We start from the raw sequence: 19,837 nt of genomic DNA on the forward strand, positions 1-19,837 counted from the left end.
TTTTACAGTTATCAAGTCCAAATGACATTTTGTTTCTTTGGACAGAGTCTCCATGACGTGAGGAAGAACATCAAGGGATTAATATTTTTTGATACAGTTCTCTCTCTGACTTGAAAACCATACCCATTTCTATTAAAAACTATAATAATGAATTTAAAATAAGACAGAATGATAATGAATTTAAGTTGGGACATTTATATAATAATGGTTGTTACTACTGATATTATTATAAGTATATATGATTTGGATTTAGCCAAGGATTCACTTTACTGGCATAAAACACAAGATTCTCGAAACTTTAAATATATCTATATCTATCTATCATCTATATACACACACAAGTGTGTGTGTGTATGTGAGTGTGTGTGTGTGTGTGTGTGCGTGCGCGCACGTGCGTGTAACAATGCAAAGCACCAGTCTGGGACCCTGCTGTTCAATACACTAGTCGTTCCTATTAAAATCAACATGGATGTTGAGGTGTACCTTTAAAAAAAAAAAAGAGAAGCCAAGGGATATTTAGTAGTTTCTTAAAAACATTCTCACATTAGATCACAGCTTATTCAGCTCTAAAGACACTGATGCCAATATATCAATACTGGAGAGATCAGATGACTCAAAGTACAAATTCCCATTGGGGATCCCTGCATCTCAAATTTGTGACTGAGTTACAAGTGTATTCAACTGTTTTTTCAAAGTAAATATTACACAGAGCCAAAACTGGAGTCATAGAACTTTTGCAGTTGGGAGGAATCTCAGAGGTCATCTCATAGGATTTGGAATTGAAAGGGCCATTAGATGATCCCCTCATCTTATAATTGAGAAAACTGAAGCCCAGAGAAGTGAGGTCACATAGTTTGTGTGAGGACTAGAACCCATGTCTCCTGACTGCTGATTTACTGTCTTATTTGAGATATCATGTTGCCTTCTTGATTAGTAACCCATTTGGATAATTACCAGATAAGATGATTTAGCCTTGACATTAGCCTCCCAAATACCCAAAATAAGTAAACCACTTGGACGAAGTATCATTCACCAGATTTATTTGAAGTCTAAGCTCTCTGAGTTATACACGTGCACAAATGATTCACTCGGTGGGAACCTCTCACTTTTTTTTACACTCTTCAAACTGAAAATAGTGCTAAAGAGGTTTGCATAATGCATGTCCATGGAAATGCTGAGGCAATTCTGACTTTCACAGTGCTAGGAGGTACTGTTGAGTCTTCCTGAGTTCCTTATTCACCTAGATAACCAAGCTCTCTTTTTCAATACACACCTTGCCCAGTGTAAAACGAACATAGCTTGGGGAACAAATTATCAACAGGACTGGGCAAGATTTTGTTATCCGTTCTGACTACCTGGTGAGATCAGACCTGCTATGTTGAGCTTGAATTCTATGAAGGTGCTCCATTCTACTTTACTTGGTCTGAAATATGTAATAGATTTGCTGGCAGGACAAATGAGCTAACTGGAAAACAGGAGTTCCACATTTCCTTATACAAATTTCTTGGGAGTCTATGTCCTGGGTAATCAGGAAGAGCAGAATGCAAGGTTTTTGAGGACTGGAGTGTTTTCCATTTTGTCTCTGTTTTCCCAGCACCTAGCCCAGTGACTGACACATAGTAGGTACTTTTTTTTAAGAAGCTCATTGATTGATTGACAAGTAGCATATAAAATCAGACTGAGGGACTTCATCATTGAGTGGATCGCTGAAATATTTGGACAAGGTGGGAATTATTACTTTATTGGAAAGGGTTGGACATGAGTTCCACTAGAGGGCAGTATGCCTTCACTTTCAAATCTCCTTAATCTCTAGTGAAAGCAGCCTCTGCAGCAAGTGAAAGCCAGAACATTTATTCATATACGTCCCTTTTTTTTTTTCTTTCCTTACAGGAGCCATCTTTTTTTTTTCTTTTGGAACCCCTTCTTCAGTTTGTTAGAGCTGGAGAAACTCTAACAAGTTCCCTCCCAACCCCCCGCCCCCCAGTTTCCCCTCTGCAGTACAGTACTGTATTGCTATGTTCACAGTAAAAAGGACTTCTAATTTCAGAATGAACATTCTATGTGACTTCAGTCTCTGATGAGACTGAGCTATACACCCGAGTCAAAAACCATGAAATCCCTTCAGTCATTTGGCTGTATTATATTGTTTTGTTCTGCGGCTTGGGCAATGAAAAGATTTTTCCCACTCCATCATAACTGGCATCACACATCTAAACTAACTCATTAATGGACAGTAGTAGATGACCTAGGCCGGGAACATACAGCAGAGAAGGTAATGGTTCTATAGGTGTATATTCTGTAATGCACTTTGGGATAGAGAAATAGAAAACCACGAACTAAAACAAATGTCTTGTATGTACAGTATGTGGGCATTGAAGGAGTAGGGGAATTTTCCATTAATCTTCTCTCTTTCTCATTTTAGTTTGTTCAGCTGCTGTTTCTTCTTAAAATGATGCTCACATTTGATAACTTTTAAAGAATGCATTTCAATAACAAAGATGCTCAATCTTTCCTTATAAACCATTGAAGTAACCTTTGTGCCCCTTCAATACTCAGTATTATCTGTAAGATACTGTAATATTACCATAACAGCTGTAATATTCTATGAATGCGTTAACAGCAAGGCATGAGCTATGTTTCCAGGCAGATGATGGCTGAACCATCACCAAATTGAAAAAAAAATGTTCCTGATTTCAAAAGCACAGCTGAAACATTTGTACAAATATACACAAAAAAGAAAGGAAAGGGGAACAACCCCCAACAACAAATAGTTTTGACACCAGAAAGCCATAGTAACAAACAGCTTCTCACCCTGGACATGCCTCCTAGGTGGGATGTGGTAGCTAGTGTGCGGAAGCAGTACCCAAAATACATCAAGAAACATCTTTGGGTGCTAGACTTGGTTTTCCCCTCCAGAAATGTTAACAGTATTAAGGAAATGTTTTATTCCAAACAGTGACTACATCAGAAAACAAAATAAGACCTGTCCAGGTAGACAATCCTAACAAAGTTCCCCTCTAGAGAGTTATCTGCTAGATATGGGAAATTTCACGGGTTACCACAAATGGGTTACCATTACCTCAACGGATGAAAACAAGTGCTGGTGACCATGCATATCATGTGGATGTTAGGTGCAGAGACTGGGTGAGACAATGGATGGAATCTCATGCAATCAAAATTCAAGTTTACATATGGTCCTATTGTCGCCAGGAAAGAAAATGCATACACCTCAGTGTGGGGATTGAGAAAGCCAAAGCACCCCCTCCCCCCAAAGGTGACATTCATGATTGACATCTCTGGTTTAGGTTGGCTTTTGAGTACACAGCTCTGAGATGTAACAGTGGCTTAAGAACATAATGCTATTTATTTTAGGCCCTCCTAAAAGATGCATTAGGGTTAGTGGTGAATGACAGGATTCAGGAAATAGATCCCCTTTTCCTAGCCCTTATGTTAAGAAGCTTCAATATAAGGAAGGAGGTGGGGATCCCAGTGAACTAAATGTCCAGGGATTTGAAGGCAACCAATTCCTTGAAACATAACTGATCTAATAAAAATAAGCCAACAAGAAAGGAAAGCATGTGAAAGAGAAGTGATCATGTTGTCTGAGGCGAGGAGGGAAGCTCAGTTAGACACTGGAGGTGGCGGCAGGCCAGGACGCCGGGTTTGAATGATTTTTGGCTTTGGAGAATTCTTTGGATCTTCCTCTTCCTCAATGTCGCTCTCACACACATGTACCACAACGCTTGGGGTGGACTCTGTTCCTGCATGAAGTTCATACTTCTCCCCTGAAAAGCAAGATAAATAAAAGGGGTTGAAAAAATCAGGCCATTCTGGACCACTGGTCATGGAGGCTGAGCACTACTGTTCTCCCAGTTACTCATACCAACAACCTCTGAACCATCCTTAACTTTTCACTCTCATCCCACATACCATTTTTCTGTTTTTTGAAAAAAACATTGGTTTTGTCACTCCCTTCTCCAGCTCAGCAGATGAGCAAACAGGGTGAAATGACTTGGCCAAGGTCACACAGCTAATGCATGTCAGAGGCCAGATTTAAACTCAGGAAGATGAATCTTTCTAAGTCTAGGTCAGGCCCTCTATCCATTGAGTCACCTAGCTGCCCCACTCCCACAAATCTAGTCTGTTTACCAATCTCTTCATTTCTACCTTGACACTGTCTCTCCTCCTCTTGCCCACACACACACCTCATCACCTCTGCTTAGACTACCGCAGTACCCTTCTAATGGATGTCCCTGCCTCCACTCAGCTTTCTCCTTTCTTAAATATGGGATTTAGAATTCTAACATAGAATTACAACAGAAATTTTACAATTTATAAATTACAATTCACAATTACAATAGAAAAATTACAATAGAATTCTAACATAGACTCTAATATTCCTTTTAGCACTGAATTTGTGACCACACGTGCTAGCTTCCGTGATAAAAGACATGGGTTCGAATCCTAGTTCTTCTACTTATTACCTGTAAGATAGTGGGAAAGACACTGCTCTTCTCTAGAACTCAGTTTCCTGCTCCATAAAAGGAGGGAGATGGATTAGATGGCCTCTGAAGTCTCTTGCAGTGATACATTTACTCCCCTGCTTTGTCTCCAAAGACTTGCAGGATTGTATAACATCTTTTGTTCTCAAAGGGTGCCATGGGGTCTCTGCAACTGATTTTCTGGATGACTGAGACATTTCTTTGTACCTCAGCTCAATCAATCAAAATATTTGAGTACCAGACACTGTGTTACGTGCTAAGGATACAGAGACAATCCCTACTCATTATGACCTTACATGTTAATGAGATAGAGATATTTAAAAAACATACAGCACAAATATAAAAGGAATGAATACAAATATATACAAAGTAGTTAAACACAAGGTAGTCTAGAAGTTAGGGCACTAGCAGGAAAGGGATCAGGAAAAGCTTCATGCAGAAAACAGTCCTTGAGTTGCCCACGACCCTGTCAACCATAGAACCCACCCCACTATGGATTAAGCCAGTGTAGCTGCAGGGCAAAAGGGAAGAGGGGGATTGACATCTAGTGGTTGTGGAATAATAGGTTGGGGCTACATCGTGTCCAGCTTTAAAAGCTAAACAGAAGAGTTTCTATTTTATCTTAGAGGTAATAGGAAGCCACTGGGGTTGATTGAGCTAGGGAAATCACATGGTCATATCTGGGCTTAAGGAAAATTTCTTAGTTCTGAAGAATGAATTGGAGTGGAGAGAGACTTGAGAAAGGACCATTTAGGAAGCTCTAAGGTTGGTCCATTTAATACTACAGGAGCTACAAACATGACATGGCTCCCTGGATTCTTCATTTATAAGCCGTGATTGCCTACCTACCTGAAAACACAGCTGACATCAAATGAAAAGATATAGGGTTTAGGGTTGGAAGGAATCTTAGAAATTGTGTTTCTTCAGTTGTTTTTCAGTCATGTCTGTCTCTTTGTGGCCCTGTTTTGGGTTTTCTTGGCAGAGATACTGAAGTAGTTTGCTGTTTCCTTCTCATTTTCATTCTACAATTGAGGAAACAGGATTAAATGACTTGCCTAAGGTCACCCAGCTAGTAAGTATCTAAGGCTAGATTTGAACTCAGGAAGATGAGTTTTCCCGACTCCAGGCCCAGTACTCTATCCACTGCACCAGCTAATTGACCCTTTTTTGACAAGGATGTTGGAGTGGTTTGCCATTTCCTTCTCCAGGTCATTTTGCCAATGGGGAAACTGAGGCAAACAGGGTTAATTGAAGTGACTTGCCCAGGGTCACCCAGCTAGTAAGTGCCTGAGGTCAGTTTGAACTCAGAAAGATGTCTTCCTGACTCCACAGCAGGTGCTATAGCCATTGTGTCACCTAGCAGCTAATTTATAAAGTGCCTACTAGATGCCAAGCATTGTGCTAAGCGTTGAAGATTCAAAGACAAAACAAAACAGATGGTAACCCTCAAGAAGCCCACATTCTCCAGGGAGAGGTAACAGATTTGTCTAACTCCCTCATTTAATGCAAGAGTAAAGAAACTGGACCTAGGAGAGAAGTGACTTGACCAGGTTTGCAGAGGGAGTGAATAAATAAGCAGCAGAACTATTGGAGCAAAATCCTGCATTCTTGTCACTAAATCATGCTGCACAAAAGTATTTGTGAACCCATCGCAATCTCATTATATGCTACCACTGATATGTATATAGTTATATATATATACATATATACAAAATATTGCTATATACAATAATGCATAATATAATAACATATAATAATGTATTACACATATATACCATTGTACTATATAATGTATTACATGTCTGTAATAATATACTTATATAGGATTTTAAGGTTTGCAAAATACTTTACAAATATTATCTCATTTCATCATCTCAGCCCTGGGAGGTAGATGTCATCATCATTGTCCCCATTTTATAGATGAGGAAATTGAGGGAAAATGTTTAAATGACTTGCTCAGGATTACACAGCTATTAAATGTCTGAGGCTGAATTTGAATGCAGGTCTTCCTGACTCTAGGTTCTGCACTGTGTTTACTACAGCATCTGGATGCCTAATATGATGGAGGGCAGGACACGGACAGGTCCTGCAAAGGGTCAGAGGGCATGGATTAGATTGGAATTACATCATTGGAATGAACTCCCAAATGGAAGACATCATAGGTCTCTTTGAGTTTGGGATATGTTTAAATAACATTTTATGGTTTTATTGAACTTTATACTATACCTATTTTTTTCTCTTTCAGGTCCCATTTAAAATCTTACCTTCATTAGGAGGTCTTTCCTGATCTCCTATAATTCTAGTATTTTTCCTCTGTTGATTATCTCCCATCTATCCTGTCTACACGTTCTTTGTACATAGTCATCTGCTGTCTCTCCATGGGTTTGCAAGTTCCTTGAAGGCAAGGATCTTCTTTTGCCTTTCCCTATGTGCCTGGCAAGTAGTAGTTGCTTAATAAATGTTTACTAAGTGACTTATCTTCATAATAACCCTGTGATAAAAACTAACAAATCCAATCTAATACAGTATTTATGTATTTGGTGACTACTATATGGTGTGAAAATGCAAAGACAAAATATTACCCCTTTTACATTTGAGGAAACTAAGAAGCAGAGAGGTTTTATATATACACACACACATATGCAAATATATACACACATATACCTATATTTTGTATTTTATATATATTATGTTATATTGTGTTATGTTATATTACATTTGCCCACAGTTATACAGTCCATAAGTGGCAAACCCCCATCTTCTGACTCCAAATTTGGCACACTTTCTACCATATGCCATAAATGTTTTCAATATAATACTTACATTGCTATTATTTTATCCATGCAGTGGAAGTGAGGAACAACTGGTTTGTTTGGTTTGTATTCCTTATTTTGATTTCAAAAATCCTTATACACCTTACAAGTTATTCACGACCCAACTGTTATTCAGTCATATAAACTGCCAGGCAGATTAGTTTAGGGTTTCCATGGTAATTCTACCTTTAAAGGGAATGAGGGATCTACAACTGGCTTCTACTACCAACTTTCACCCTAAAGGGCAATAGAATAAATAGGTGTCTTCCTGATACGATACAATGGATACTGGAGATCTCCACCTGCCTTCAAATGCCTCATGCTTCAAAATGCCATCAAAAGCCTGTTTGGATCACTAATGGTTAATCAGTAAGCAAAAGAACCTTGTCTTCAGGAGTTTGCTGTTAATACTCACATATTAGCTTATATGCTAATAGCGTAACCTTATCATTAATATCAACAAAAATTTCCTGCGTATGGGGTACCATGATAAGTTCTGGTACATAAGTATGTAAGATAAACTTTTAAGGAACCTGCATGTGTGTTCATCCTTCGTTGCCGAGGAAGACCATGCCATCAGAGAAATAATGACATCACTTGCATTTGACTTTGTTTTGAGTGAGGGAGGGCTGAAGGAACCTATGTTTAAGGAACCTATATTCTTAGTGAACAATGACCCAGAACCTTAGGTTCAGATTTAAAGGGATAAGGTTATCTCCTTTAGGCTTATATTCCTCTCCCCCTCCCTCCCCGGATTTCCTTTGGAAACATCAGCATTTGGTTCTTGTATCGGTCCTCCCCCCCCAAAAAAAAAGAAAAGAAAAGAAAAGAGGGCTCTTAGCTCCCAGGAAAGCATTCAGGCTAACAAGATATTACATAAGGATAGGTCATATTTTACATGAAAGAAAATGTAAGACTTGTATCTGAGCCAATAAGCAGTTAAGACAACTTCTCTATATTGAATCCCCGTCTTTATCATTAATGTGACCTTGGGGAAGGTGCTTAACCTGTCATGTCCTCAGTTTCCTGCTCTATAAGATGAAGGTTGGACTAGATGACCTATAAAGCCACTTCTGGCTCTAAATCTATGATTTTATGATCTATTAAATCACAAATGGGTTGCAATCTGTGTTAGCGAGCAAATTCAAAAGCATTCAGTTCTCCACAGTGACAGAATCACAGATCCTTCATGTATTTACATAATGAAGAATATGCTATATTTGTTCACTTTTCCCTTCCTCTCACTTTCTCCCAATATTTTTGTTTTAAAACAGGAATGAAGAAAGGGGAATCTGGCTTGTGAGATACCATTGATCTTCATTAATCTTTTAGATTCTCATCCCTTTTTATTATTAAAAAACAAACAGTAGATTACTCAAAGTTACAGATTAACCAGTGGTTAAGTTAAATGAAATCTGGAACTACTTTTCTTCCTTCAGGAATTTGTAATAAAAAATTTCTTTATGTGAGAGGGAACTGTGAAGAGGGGAATTATATTCAAGTGATTAGAAGGTGCTATTTACCCTTAGGCTGTGTTTTTAGGTTTTGCTCAGACAGCCTTGGCTCTAGGGAAGGAGAACCAGCCTGTAGAGCAGTCCTAATTCACTCTTCCCTCATCCATCTTTCTGTAAGGTTCAAGTTGCCTATGCATTGTTGAAAGGACAATTATGTATACCCGCCATCGTGGGCAGTAGGAAAGAAACAGATGGAAAAGATTTAAGAATGGTAATAAGCATTGTGGTTTTGGTTTTGGTTTGTTTTTTGGTGGTCTGCAGCATGTGATGCTCTTTATTGAGATGCTTGTGGTGTTTGCAACATACACTAAGGCACTTATATAAAAAACAGACAGAGCTTTCATTTCTCCATAACAGTCACTGGGACTTGACTTCAGAGCTTCTAGGCATAACATAGCTTTATATAATTCATGGTCAACCCCAGAGAGTTGATGGTTTAAACTTTTTTTTAAGTTTTCTTTGCTCATAGGTAGTAGGTAGAGCAGCTAGGTGGTGCAGTGGATAGAGCACCAGTGCAGGAGTCAGGAGAAGCTGAGTTCAAATCTCAGCTCAGACACTTGACATTCACTAGCTGTGTGACTTTGGGCAAGTCACTTAACCCCAATTGGCTCATCCTGGGTCATCTCCAGTCATCCTGATGACTGGATGACAGATGGTTCTGGAGGAGAAGTCAGGCTGGTGACCTGCACAGACCTCTCTCACTCAAAACAAAGTCAAGTGCCAGTCATTTCATTATTTCTCTGATGACATGGTCTTCTTCAGCAATGAAGGATGAACACACACAATAGGTAAGTTTGAGTGATGCAACAACTAAGTAATGAGTATCTGTGAAGAAATGAATGAATGTGTGCTAGGTTCTATCCACACTTTTGGTGTAGGAAAAAGCATGGAGCTGAAGTCAAAAGCCCTGAGTTCAAATCACAGCAAGGCACCATCTTTCTGTGACTCAGTTTCCTATGAAAAACATGAGTTTTGAACTAGAGGAGATTATCTCCAAAGTTTTCTCCCAGCTTTAAACCCTATGGTTCTTTAATAAAACTTTTTGCCTTAGCCAGGACAAACCAGGTTTCCCTGAGAGTGGGAACTATTTTCAAGAAGGAAAAAAAAGAAAAAGAGCCCCTGTAGTTGGGGAAATAGGCAATGGTATCACTTTCCTTCCCTTGATGAGAGTATGAGTGAGGGGATTTATACCATGGGGAAAAGTAAAGGTGATGGCCGCACAGTTTGTCTGCTGCAGGGCTGAAGCAGCTTACCCATCAGGCTAATGAAGTCTGATTTCTTGGTATCGGGGATATTTTATTACAGCGATCTCACTAACTTTGACATTTCACTGTTCTATTTTTGGAAATTTTCCTACTATCAAAAAAGCAGCAAAGCATCACAGCCGCTGAGAGGCTGCAAAGTAAAAAGAGAAATAAGTTTGGGCTTCCCGGACTGAATTTTTTTTCTTTTTTGGCCTATTTCTTCTCCAGGCTTCAGCTAATTTCTCAGCCATGGGGGCTGACGTCAATGTTGTCAACCAGCGGTGGGAACCAATTGGTCACTGTCAGTGGCTAGTTCTTGTCGCTGACTATGTCCTTGCTCTTACAGAGAAGGAGAATTTCAAGTACAGGTAAGGACAGAAAAAAACATACCTGTTTCTCTCTTAAAGTACAATAATAGCAATGCAAATGCCTTTCTGCCTCTTAGCCTCTAAACAATTTTCCTGGCAGCTTTCTCCTTAAATATATGACATTATTATTAAAGATATTTCATTTTGGTTGAATAATATCAAGTTTTGTTGTTGTCGACAGATGCAAAGAACAGAGTATCTAACTCCTTCCCCTCCCAAATCCTTCCCCAAGAGAAAAATTTCTAATCTCCGTCTCCTAGATTCAATGTAATGTTTTAGATAAGATTTGAAGGGAGAGAGGACCTAAGAGGCCATTTAGTACAACAAACTTAGTTTACAGAGCCCAGAATTGCAGAACTTTAGCATTGTCCCCAGCACTTAGGACAATGTCTGGCACACTGTAGGTGTTTATAAATGTGCATTGACTGACTTCAGTGACCGTCTAATTCACCCATAACGAAAAAGGAATCCCATACACATATATACACACACATATACATATATGTATATACATATATGTATATACATATACATACATACATGTGTGTATACATACACATACATATATACATATATACATGTATATACATACACACACATATACTAAAAAGTAGTGAGTATGGTCTTCCCATCCCAGATTGATCTTTTATGAAACCAAACTAGGCCATCTTTTGCCTCAATCCTTATGTAACTTTTAATTATTGAATGGGTGTTGCTTCAGATAAACTGGGACCTGGGAAAGATTTTAGCTTAAAAAGGCCAAGATCTCCCACTGCATCTTGGACAATTGACAATCATCTTGTCTCATCACTGGACTCCAGTAGCTCTGGAAGAAAGAGTGCGGCTGATGACTTTGTACATCCCTGACTCACTTAAATCCAATTCACTTGCAAGTCAAGACATCATCCTCCTGATGTCACTGGTCTTCTTTGAGAATGAAGCCCAAACAACAACTGAAAGAGTGATCATCCAGCCTGTGCTGGGAGACCTCTGATAACAGGAAACCCAGTTCCCCTAAGGAAATATGTTCTTCTTTCAGATAATTCTAATGGTTAGAGAGTTTTCCCCATAATAGGACCTAAATTTGCCTTTTTTTTTTTAATTTTCACCCACTGTCTCTGGTCCTGCCCTTCACAGCCAAATAGAATAAATCTAATCCCTCTTCTAAATATCCCTTCCCTGAACCTTTTCTTCTTCAGTCTTAACACCCCTCATTTCTTTCAACTGCTCCTTATACATTCTGAAAAGTAATGAGGAAACTCATTCCCAAAGAGAGGAAATGCCCTGCCTAAAGTCACACAAGGTAATAAGCAGCAGTCTGCATTTGAACCCATGCCTCCAGTCTCCAAATGTGGTGCTTATTCCACACCACACCACAGGAGGAATGGGTCAGGGATAGAAATATTTTTAAAGGATTCTTGTTCCCTTTTCTTCCAAGGTAACTAGGGTTGGGAAAAGGCTGGTGGGGAAGTACTGATTCTTCTAGGCATCCATGAAGGAACTTCAATGAGACCAAATGCAGGCTGCCAACTCTAATGGGGAGACGGTTCATTTGGTACCCTTCAAAGTATCACAAAAGTGTGTGGTTGCAACAACCACCTGCATCCAGCTGAAAACCAGCTGCTGGTCACCACCTACCTTGAAAAGACATTATTTTAGGAATAATCTTCCGCCTCTAACAATAATCTTCAGTCAACTGTGTCGTTGTATAATGGTAGTTTTATTGATCTAATTAATCACAGGAAGCCAAAATCAGCAGGGTTCTGACCTTTCAAGGGATGATAAGGGGCAGGATTTTAAGCTCTGGGTGCCATCACAGAGACAATAAATCATTCTTATGGATTCATAGGCTCACAGATGTGGAGTTGGAAAAGGACCTCAGAAGTCATTTAATTCAACTCCTCCATTTTACAGATGAGGAAACTGAGGCCCAGAAAAGGGAAATGATTTACCTAAGGTCATACTAGTAAATGGCAATGTCAACCTGAAGTCCTATGACTCCAAGGGTGACATTCTTTTCAATATACCCCAGTGTCTTTTCCTAATGTACCAAGAATAAGAAAGTGAGTCTTAGAGAAAAAGTTTAACTATATCTAAAGGTGGAGGTGGGAAAGTAGAGGGTGGAGAAAATTAAGGCTCACTAAGTGCCTTACCAAGACAGTGGCATAGGTATTGTCCCTACCTTCCAATTGTTTACAATGAGGGAAATAGATACTTAATGGAGAGAAGTACCATACTGATCATATTCTTTCCCTGCCTACACCTCCCTTTTGCCCCCTCCCCTAGCTTCAGATATTCAGAACCCTCCTAGGTTGGCCTGGGAGCCCATGGTTGCTACATCATGCAGGTAATACCTTCCATCTTTGCTTTTACCCCCAGAAACTCAGAACTCACTAGGAATGCTTGACTGCTCACCCCCTTGGACAATCCTTTCTCCTGAATTCTTTAGCCATTTCAATGTCTTTTGTTTTTCTTAAAGTCCCATTATATCTCTTACTTTGAGTATGGTTTCCCTGGGGACTTAACCTCATAGTTCTTTCAGCCTCCTCCCATACTGGGCAATTTTTGATTCACCACTTTAGTCTTGGCCCCAAGGGACTTCTGGGAGGGAGAGAACTGGCCCCAGCTGCATATACCAAGCTTTTCCCCTCAGGTTTAATGAAGGGACACACAGCCACACATGTCTTGTCGCCATTCCTTCTGACCCTCAGCCTTCTGGTTGAGCTTTGTTGAAATATGGAGGGATGCCATGATGCTGCTCCAGTTTGAGCAAGCTTGCTGCCTTTCAGTTTTCATGGTACTGGGAGGTGGTGGGAAGATTAGAATGAGGTGTTGTTGCAAGTTCAAGGTAGTCTTGTACAGCCCTATTGCTGGAGTGTGATGGGCAGTAGGGAGTGTGATTGGAAATACTTAACCAAAGAAGTAAATATATAATAAAATATAGATAATATAAATACATATGTGGTTTTCTAAATCAATATGGCACCCATTGGGATCCTTATGGATGGTTTAGTGACCTCTATTTTAATTTGATTTAGCATCACTGTCATAGATCACTGAACTTGCTTTATCTCTTGTATGTATAAAATTTCTTTCTTTGGAGAGGTTTTAGATGTCATGAGGATTAGAATGTGGTCCTCCATCTTTTTGACTAGATACATCATTTGAACGACATAGGAGTCAGCAATTCTATTCCTTCCAGTGAGGTGGAGGACCACCAGACCTTACCATCTGCCTTGCCACGGTATCATACAGCCTTCTGGGACTTTCCATCAGGGCTTGCTGCTGAACCCTTAGGACTTTGGGGTCTTTCTTTCTGCCATGAAGCTAAAATTTCTTTTATGTGTTTTTCCCTTTAATTAGAGTAAGCTTTTTGAGACAGGCACTGTTTCTTTTTCTGTTTGTATCCCTAGGACATAGCATAGTGCTTGGCACATAGTAAGCTTACCAATCCATCCATTATTAACATCTATAGCGTTACTCATGGTTCAAAACCCAGTGGGAAATATATATCAGAATTTACTTCTCTGCAAAATTGCCTTTGAGTGACCACTAGAAACAGTATAATGACCTCACAGACTCATTGCATTAACTCACAGATTACAATCTCATTCTTTTCTTCTAACTGATGGACTATAATTTCTTCAGGCTGATTCACCCCCTGATCTAAAAAAAAGTGTTAAAGGTCATGGACAGTAGCATAGATTTGAATGCTTAACATGCCAACAGAATGGGAGCTCTTTGAGGGTGGAAACTTTCATTTTGCCTTTCACTTTGTCTAGAGTCACAGAGTTAATATTAGAACAAGTTAATATTAGAACAAGAATGCAAACCCAGAGACTTTGATTTCAAACTCAGTATTTTTCCTATTGCCCAAAGAAAAGTTGCATAGAAAGAGTCATCAGAGAAGACTTCAAGGAGGAGGTGATGCTGGAGTTAGATCCTAAAGGGTGGGATGGAGTTCCATTGGCAAAAGAAGGGATTCCAAGTGACCAAATATCTAGGGGAAAGAAGTATGGTATGAAAGAAGGATACAGAGGTAATTTTCACCTCACACATATTTATTTTCAGAATTTGAATAGCTTGCTTTCTATATCACAAATCAACATGTACAGAAATAAGACTTGTACATGTAAAAAAAGGACCCAAGGCATCCATATTAGTAATTATGTTTTTCTAACTTTGGGTTTTTTCCTATTGTAGGTCATTGGCACAGGCAAAAAAAATCAGGCAAGGGACATATTCTATTAGATTGGGAACTCCCCAAGATCAGGAACTATATCTTATTTTCATCATTGTATTCCTAGAGCCTACCACCATGTCTTGCCCATAGTGTAGATAGAACAGGGGTGAGATCTGCTATTTCTCTGGTTTAGAGAATAACTGGCTGAGAAAATTCCTTCTACAGAGACAGGTCAGCCCTTTCTCTGTAACTTATAGTCTTAGAAAGTTGCTAAGAGTGCCAAAAAGTTAAGTGACTTGCCCAAGGTCACATGATCAGTATGTATCAGAGGCAAGACTTAAACCCAGGGTTCCTGGCTTCAGGACTAGGTCTTTAACCAGTAAGCAACCCTAGCTCTCTGCACATAATGGGCTTCAATCAATCATTTGCTTAACTTGAATTTGTTATTTTAGAGAAATAAATGAATGGTTAAGTTACCATTCTCTATAGCACAGGTGTTAAACACAAGGTCACAGTATAGCCTAAGCCAAATTAAAATGTATTGGGAAAATGTGTAACAAAATAAAAATACAATAGAAAATAAATAATGTTAATGTGTGGTTTTCTAAGTTGTTATGGAAACCTCACCAATCCTTATGTATGGATTCATAGCTTCCATTTCTACTTGAGTTTGTCAGGACTAGTTTGTCAGCCTGCAGGCTCAGTGTGGAGGAGGAAGACGTAAGGGAAGGTGTCACATAGAAAATGGCCCTTGAACAGAAGGTTGCTGGGGCAAGAAAGGATTCTTATTTGAGGCCAGGGAAGGCAGAAGGAGCATTCTCCCAATGTGCTTTTTTCCCCTACAGTTGAGAAATATAAAGCACATTTTGCTATTAGAATCAGAAATTAGGTGAATAAGTTATTATTGAACCACATTTTGTTATCCTATCTATGATTAGTTAAATGGCTCAGTGGATAAAACAGTGGGTCTGAAGTCAGGAAAACTCATCTTTCTGAGTTCAAATCTGGCTTCAGATACTTACTAGCTGTGTGACCTTGGACAAGTCACTCAACCCTGTTGCCTCAGTTTCCTCATCTGTAAAATGAGCTGGAGAGGGAAATGGCAGACTACTCTAGTATCTTTGCCAAGAAAACTTCAAATGGGGTCACGAAAAGTTAGACATGACTGAAATAACTGACCAACTGTGACCACACTGCCTTGAAAACTGTTCTCTAAATGCTGTACCTTTGTGTCTTATCTGCCCCGCTTTGACTACAAGTCCCTTGAACAAGGGAGGAAAAATAGCTTACAAACATAGATTGTTAGAGCTGGCAAATATCTTAGAAATGATCTTTTTGAGCAGAGGTGTCAAACATGTGGCCCTCAACACTCTTGAGTGTGCCTTGAATCAGATAAAAATATGATTGGAAAATACTGAATGCAAGGATCCTTATGTTTGGTTTAGTGGTCCTGTATCCATTTGATTTTATCACCATTGATCTACAGGCACCTTGGCCTAGTGGAGAATGTACTAGTTTCAGATGCAGGAAGCCATGGGTTTAATTTTTCCCTCAGACATTTATTAGCTCTGAAACTAAAATAAATCATTTAATCTTTCTGGTCATTTTTCCCCGTCATCTATAAAATGAGACTGCTAAGAAGTCAAGTCAACAAGCATTTAATAACAGCCTATGCTGTGCCAAGCTAGATTCGGGTATAATGAGGCATATATAATTTAGGTATCATAATATCTAGAGTAACTACCTCAAGAATAATACCAATTATGCATTATGACTCCTCTCACTCATTGTTACTTCTTATGGTAGTCAAGAGAGCTGGTGGACTTCCATTCAGTCTTCCTCTTCGTTGACACAGAATCTTGTCTATTGTTATGACTCAATATGCTTCAATGGATCCATGATCTCATTCATTTGGGCATCTCCTCCATTGGTGAAGATGGCAATGCATACATTCCTCCTCATGTGCTACTCTTTTCTGGTGTCCCATCAGTGCAGAGAAGATCTACCCAATATACTGGTGGTCTTCCTCCGGATCTTTTTATGTTTTTAGATATCTATGCAGCAACTCTCATCCACCCATATCAGTTATTCTTTGCTCTTTACTATGTGACCAAGCTACTTCTCATACATTTTGTGGATAAAATATGTAAAGAACTTTGCAAAACTTAAAACTCAGTATAGATGAGAAGGAGGATGATAATGACAGTAATGGTGATGGGGGTTAGTATGTGGTGGAGTGGAAAGAGAGCTGTCTAAGAGCCTAGGAAATGTGAGTTCAGGTCCTAATTCTGACCCATCCTCTGCCTGTATGACCCTTAAATTAAGGGTCAGAGACCCTTACTGGGCCAGTGGTAGCAAAATAAAATAGAAAAAGGAGTCACTAAACTGTATGTAAGGATCCCTGAAGGTGTCATATTGACTTAAAAACCACATTTTAGCATTATCTATGTCCTAGTTTAAAGTTTATTTTTGCTAAATATTTCCCAATTGCATTTTAATTTGATTCAGGTTATATTCAGGAGTACTGTGTGTTTGATACTTCTGCTTTAGGCAACTCTGACTAAAAGTTGCAGAGAATGTGCGGACCTGCATTAAAAGAAGGAGTTTGTTCATCTGAGAGTCCCCTATAGCAGTGAAATCATATGAACAGCTCTTTCTCCCCCTCCTCTTCTTCCTCCTTTCTATTAGACACTTCTGGCAAGATCCTAACTGGAAACATGTAGCAGTCTCCTATCTCTCACAGTGTAGGTATCTCTCCATTACTGTTTGTGCCCCTTCAGAAATCAGGGTGTTCTAGAGTTTGCAAATCACCAGGAGAACACAGTGTTGTAAAGAAGGGTGTGGTGTGGTGTGGTGGTGGTGGTGGTGGTGTGTGTGTGCTGCTTGAAGCAGTTAAAAGCTCTGCCCCATTTCCCAGATGTAATCTAGACTGCAGGCTCCCTCTTTTCCAGTTCTGGGCCTTGCTCATCATTTGCCTGCAAAGATTTTCCTAGATATATGTACTCATGCTCTAGCTCAATGGACTGGCTCAATAAATAATGAAAATTAACAACTTAGATGAACGTGCTGTGAGTTATAAACTAAGTCCATTTAAACCTCTCCAAGAGCCTTAGGCTGCCAGGGAAATGTCCTTTATAGTTTCCATTCATTTGTCTGTGGTCCCTTTCATATCAATCCTAAATTCTCACTTTTGTATGCCAGAGAAACATTATGGGTTTAGGGGAAAACAGACCTGTTCTGTTTGAGTTTAAATTAATTTCCCATGGTTGTTTATCATTTCCTCTTCTGTATAAATGCTTTTATCCACAGAGAATGAGAACAAAGTGATAAAAATTGGACCAGCATTAAGAAGGTTAGGTGTTAAGAAACTTTTTCTTACGTCTAGCTCTAGGACGCTGGGTACTAAGCAATGAGTTTGAATGCTCTTTTAATTGGGTTGGTCAGAAGAAACATTGTTTTAAGATGAGGATGAAAGGAAACACACTGTCAAGTCATCCTATCTGTGTGTACTGTGTATAATGCTAACTTTTGTCAGGACTCAGCTAACACGCATTTTTTAAGCACTTCTTATATACCAGGCACTGTGCCAATGCTGGGAATATAAAAAAAGGCAAAAAACCATGATCTTTACTCTCAAGGAAATCACAGCTCAATGCGGGAGACGCCAGCCATGTAAATAACAAGATAGGGACAGCATAAATGATTTTGACCACCTTTGTTTGTGGAAAGAACAGGATGGCTGCTAGAGTCCAAGTTCAACAAACCCAGATCAGCTAGAGAGCTAAGAGATTTATTAAAAAGCAAAGGATTTTCATTTTTAAACAAAAACCAAAATTTCCTCATCTCCACCTCCTGGTTTCTCTGGCTTACTTTAATACTAAGTTCAAACCCCATCTTCTGCAAGATGCCTTTCCCAGTTCCTCCTACTGCTAATGACTTCTCTCTGAGATCATCTTCTGAAATGGTCAGCTCTTGGGCCCCTCCTTTCCTCTGATTGGAGGGGGTGGATACTAAAGAGTCCTCCATAGGCAGCCACTTCATCATTTTCTCCCTGGCTACAGGACTTTATCATACCTTTCGTGCTAGGTATCCTCCCTTTCTCCTCCCACTATCTCCATCCTGTCCCTTCATTTTAGCTCTGTTCTAGCTACTATCTAGCCCCACTGAGCACAAGTAAGATGGACCAGCCACGTTGTTCAAATACCAAACCTACCTATACTTGACTAATAGACTATTTTATGGAGAACTCACACAGGGCAAGCATTCACATGGGGGTCAAAAGAATTGATACAAGGACCCTCTCAAGGTCTCTCTTAAGAACTTTGGAATTGATTATGTGACATGGGAGACACTGACACAGGACCACCCAGCATGACGTGCCTTCATCAGAGAAGAGGCCATGCTCTATGAGCAAAGCAGAAATTGAAGTGGCTTAAAAGAAATGCAAGATGTGCAAATTTAGAGAATCTACCCCAAACGTTCACGTGGACTATTTGTGCCTGATCTGTGGTAGAGCATTCCAAGCTCATATTGGTCTGAGCAGCCACAGTCAGATGCCTCATAACTTGACTCTAGGCATAGTGAGGTCATTTTGATCCTCTTTGAGAATGAAGGATAGCAACCAACCATTAGATTGTGAACTACCTGAGGGCAGGGACTATATTTTGCCTTTCTTTGTATCCCTAGTATTTAGCATAATGCCTGGTAAGTGCTTAATAAATGCTTATTTACTGATTTGACTGCTTGACACTTAAACCTTATATGTGTCCACACAAACATATAGAAGGGAAATATATATATATAAATATATATCATATATATTTTATATGTGTGTACAATATGTGTATGTATGTATGTGGGTTTTTGTGTCTATCTACCTATGTATCGATCTACACATCTATCCATCCATCCATCTATCTATCTATCTGTCTATGTATCTATCTACCTATCTATCCATCCATCTATCTATGTATCTATCTATCTATCCATCCATCTATCTATCTATCCATCTATCTATCTATCTATCTATCTATCTATCTATCTATCTATCTATCTATCTATCTATCTATGTATCTATGTATCTATGTATCTATCTATGTATCTATCTATGTATCTATCTATTTATCTATCTATCTATCTATCTATCTATCTATCTATCTATTCTTTTATGTATTGTTTCTCTCATCAGAATATGAGCTACTTGAGGACAGGGA

The 19,837-nt window shown here is 39.2% G+C and overlaps 1 protein-coding gene across 5 annotated transcripts in view; it reads right to left on the reverse strand.

Moving 5' to 3' along the window:
• Window positions 1-1,023: 1,023 nt before the first annotated feature.
• The window catches only part of RCAN2 (regulator of calcineurin 2), a 361,427-nt gene continuing 342,613 nt past the window's right edge, over window positions 1,024-19,837 (reverse strand). For all 5 annotated transcript variants that reach the window (XM_072642345.1, XM_072642343.1, XM_072642346.1 and 2 more), the window contains one exon: window positions 1,024-3,785. In XM_072642345.1, coding sequence (XP_072498446.1) covers window positions 3,622-3,785 — 164 coding nt within the window. In that variant the 3' untranslated portion in view covers window positions 1,024-3,621. The remainder of the gene's footprint in view (window positions 3,786-19,837) is intronic.

The sequence above is a fragment of the Notamacropus eugenii genome, chromosome 2 (assembly GCF_028372415.1).
Source record: "Notamacropus eugenii isolate mMacEug1 chromosome 2, mMacEug1.pri_v2, whole genome shotgun sequence".
In the NCBI taxonomy this organism is placed as follows: domain Eukaryota; kingdom Metazoa; phylum Chordata; class Mammalia; order Diprotodontia; family Macropodidae; genus Notamacropus; species Notamacropus eugenii.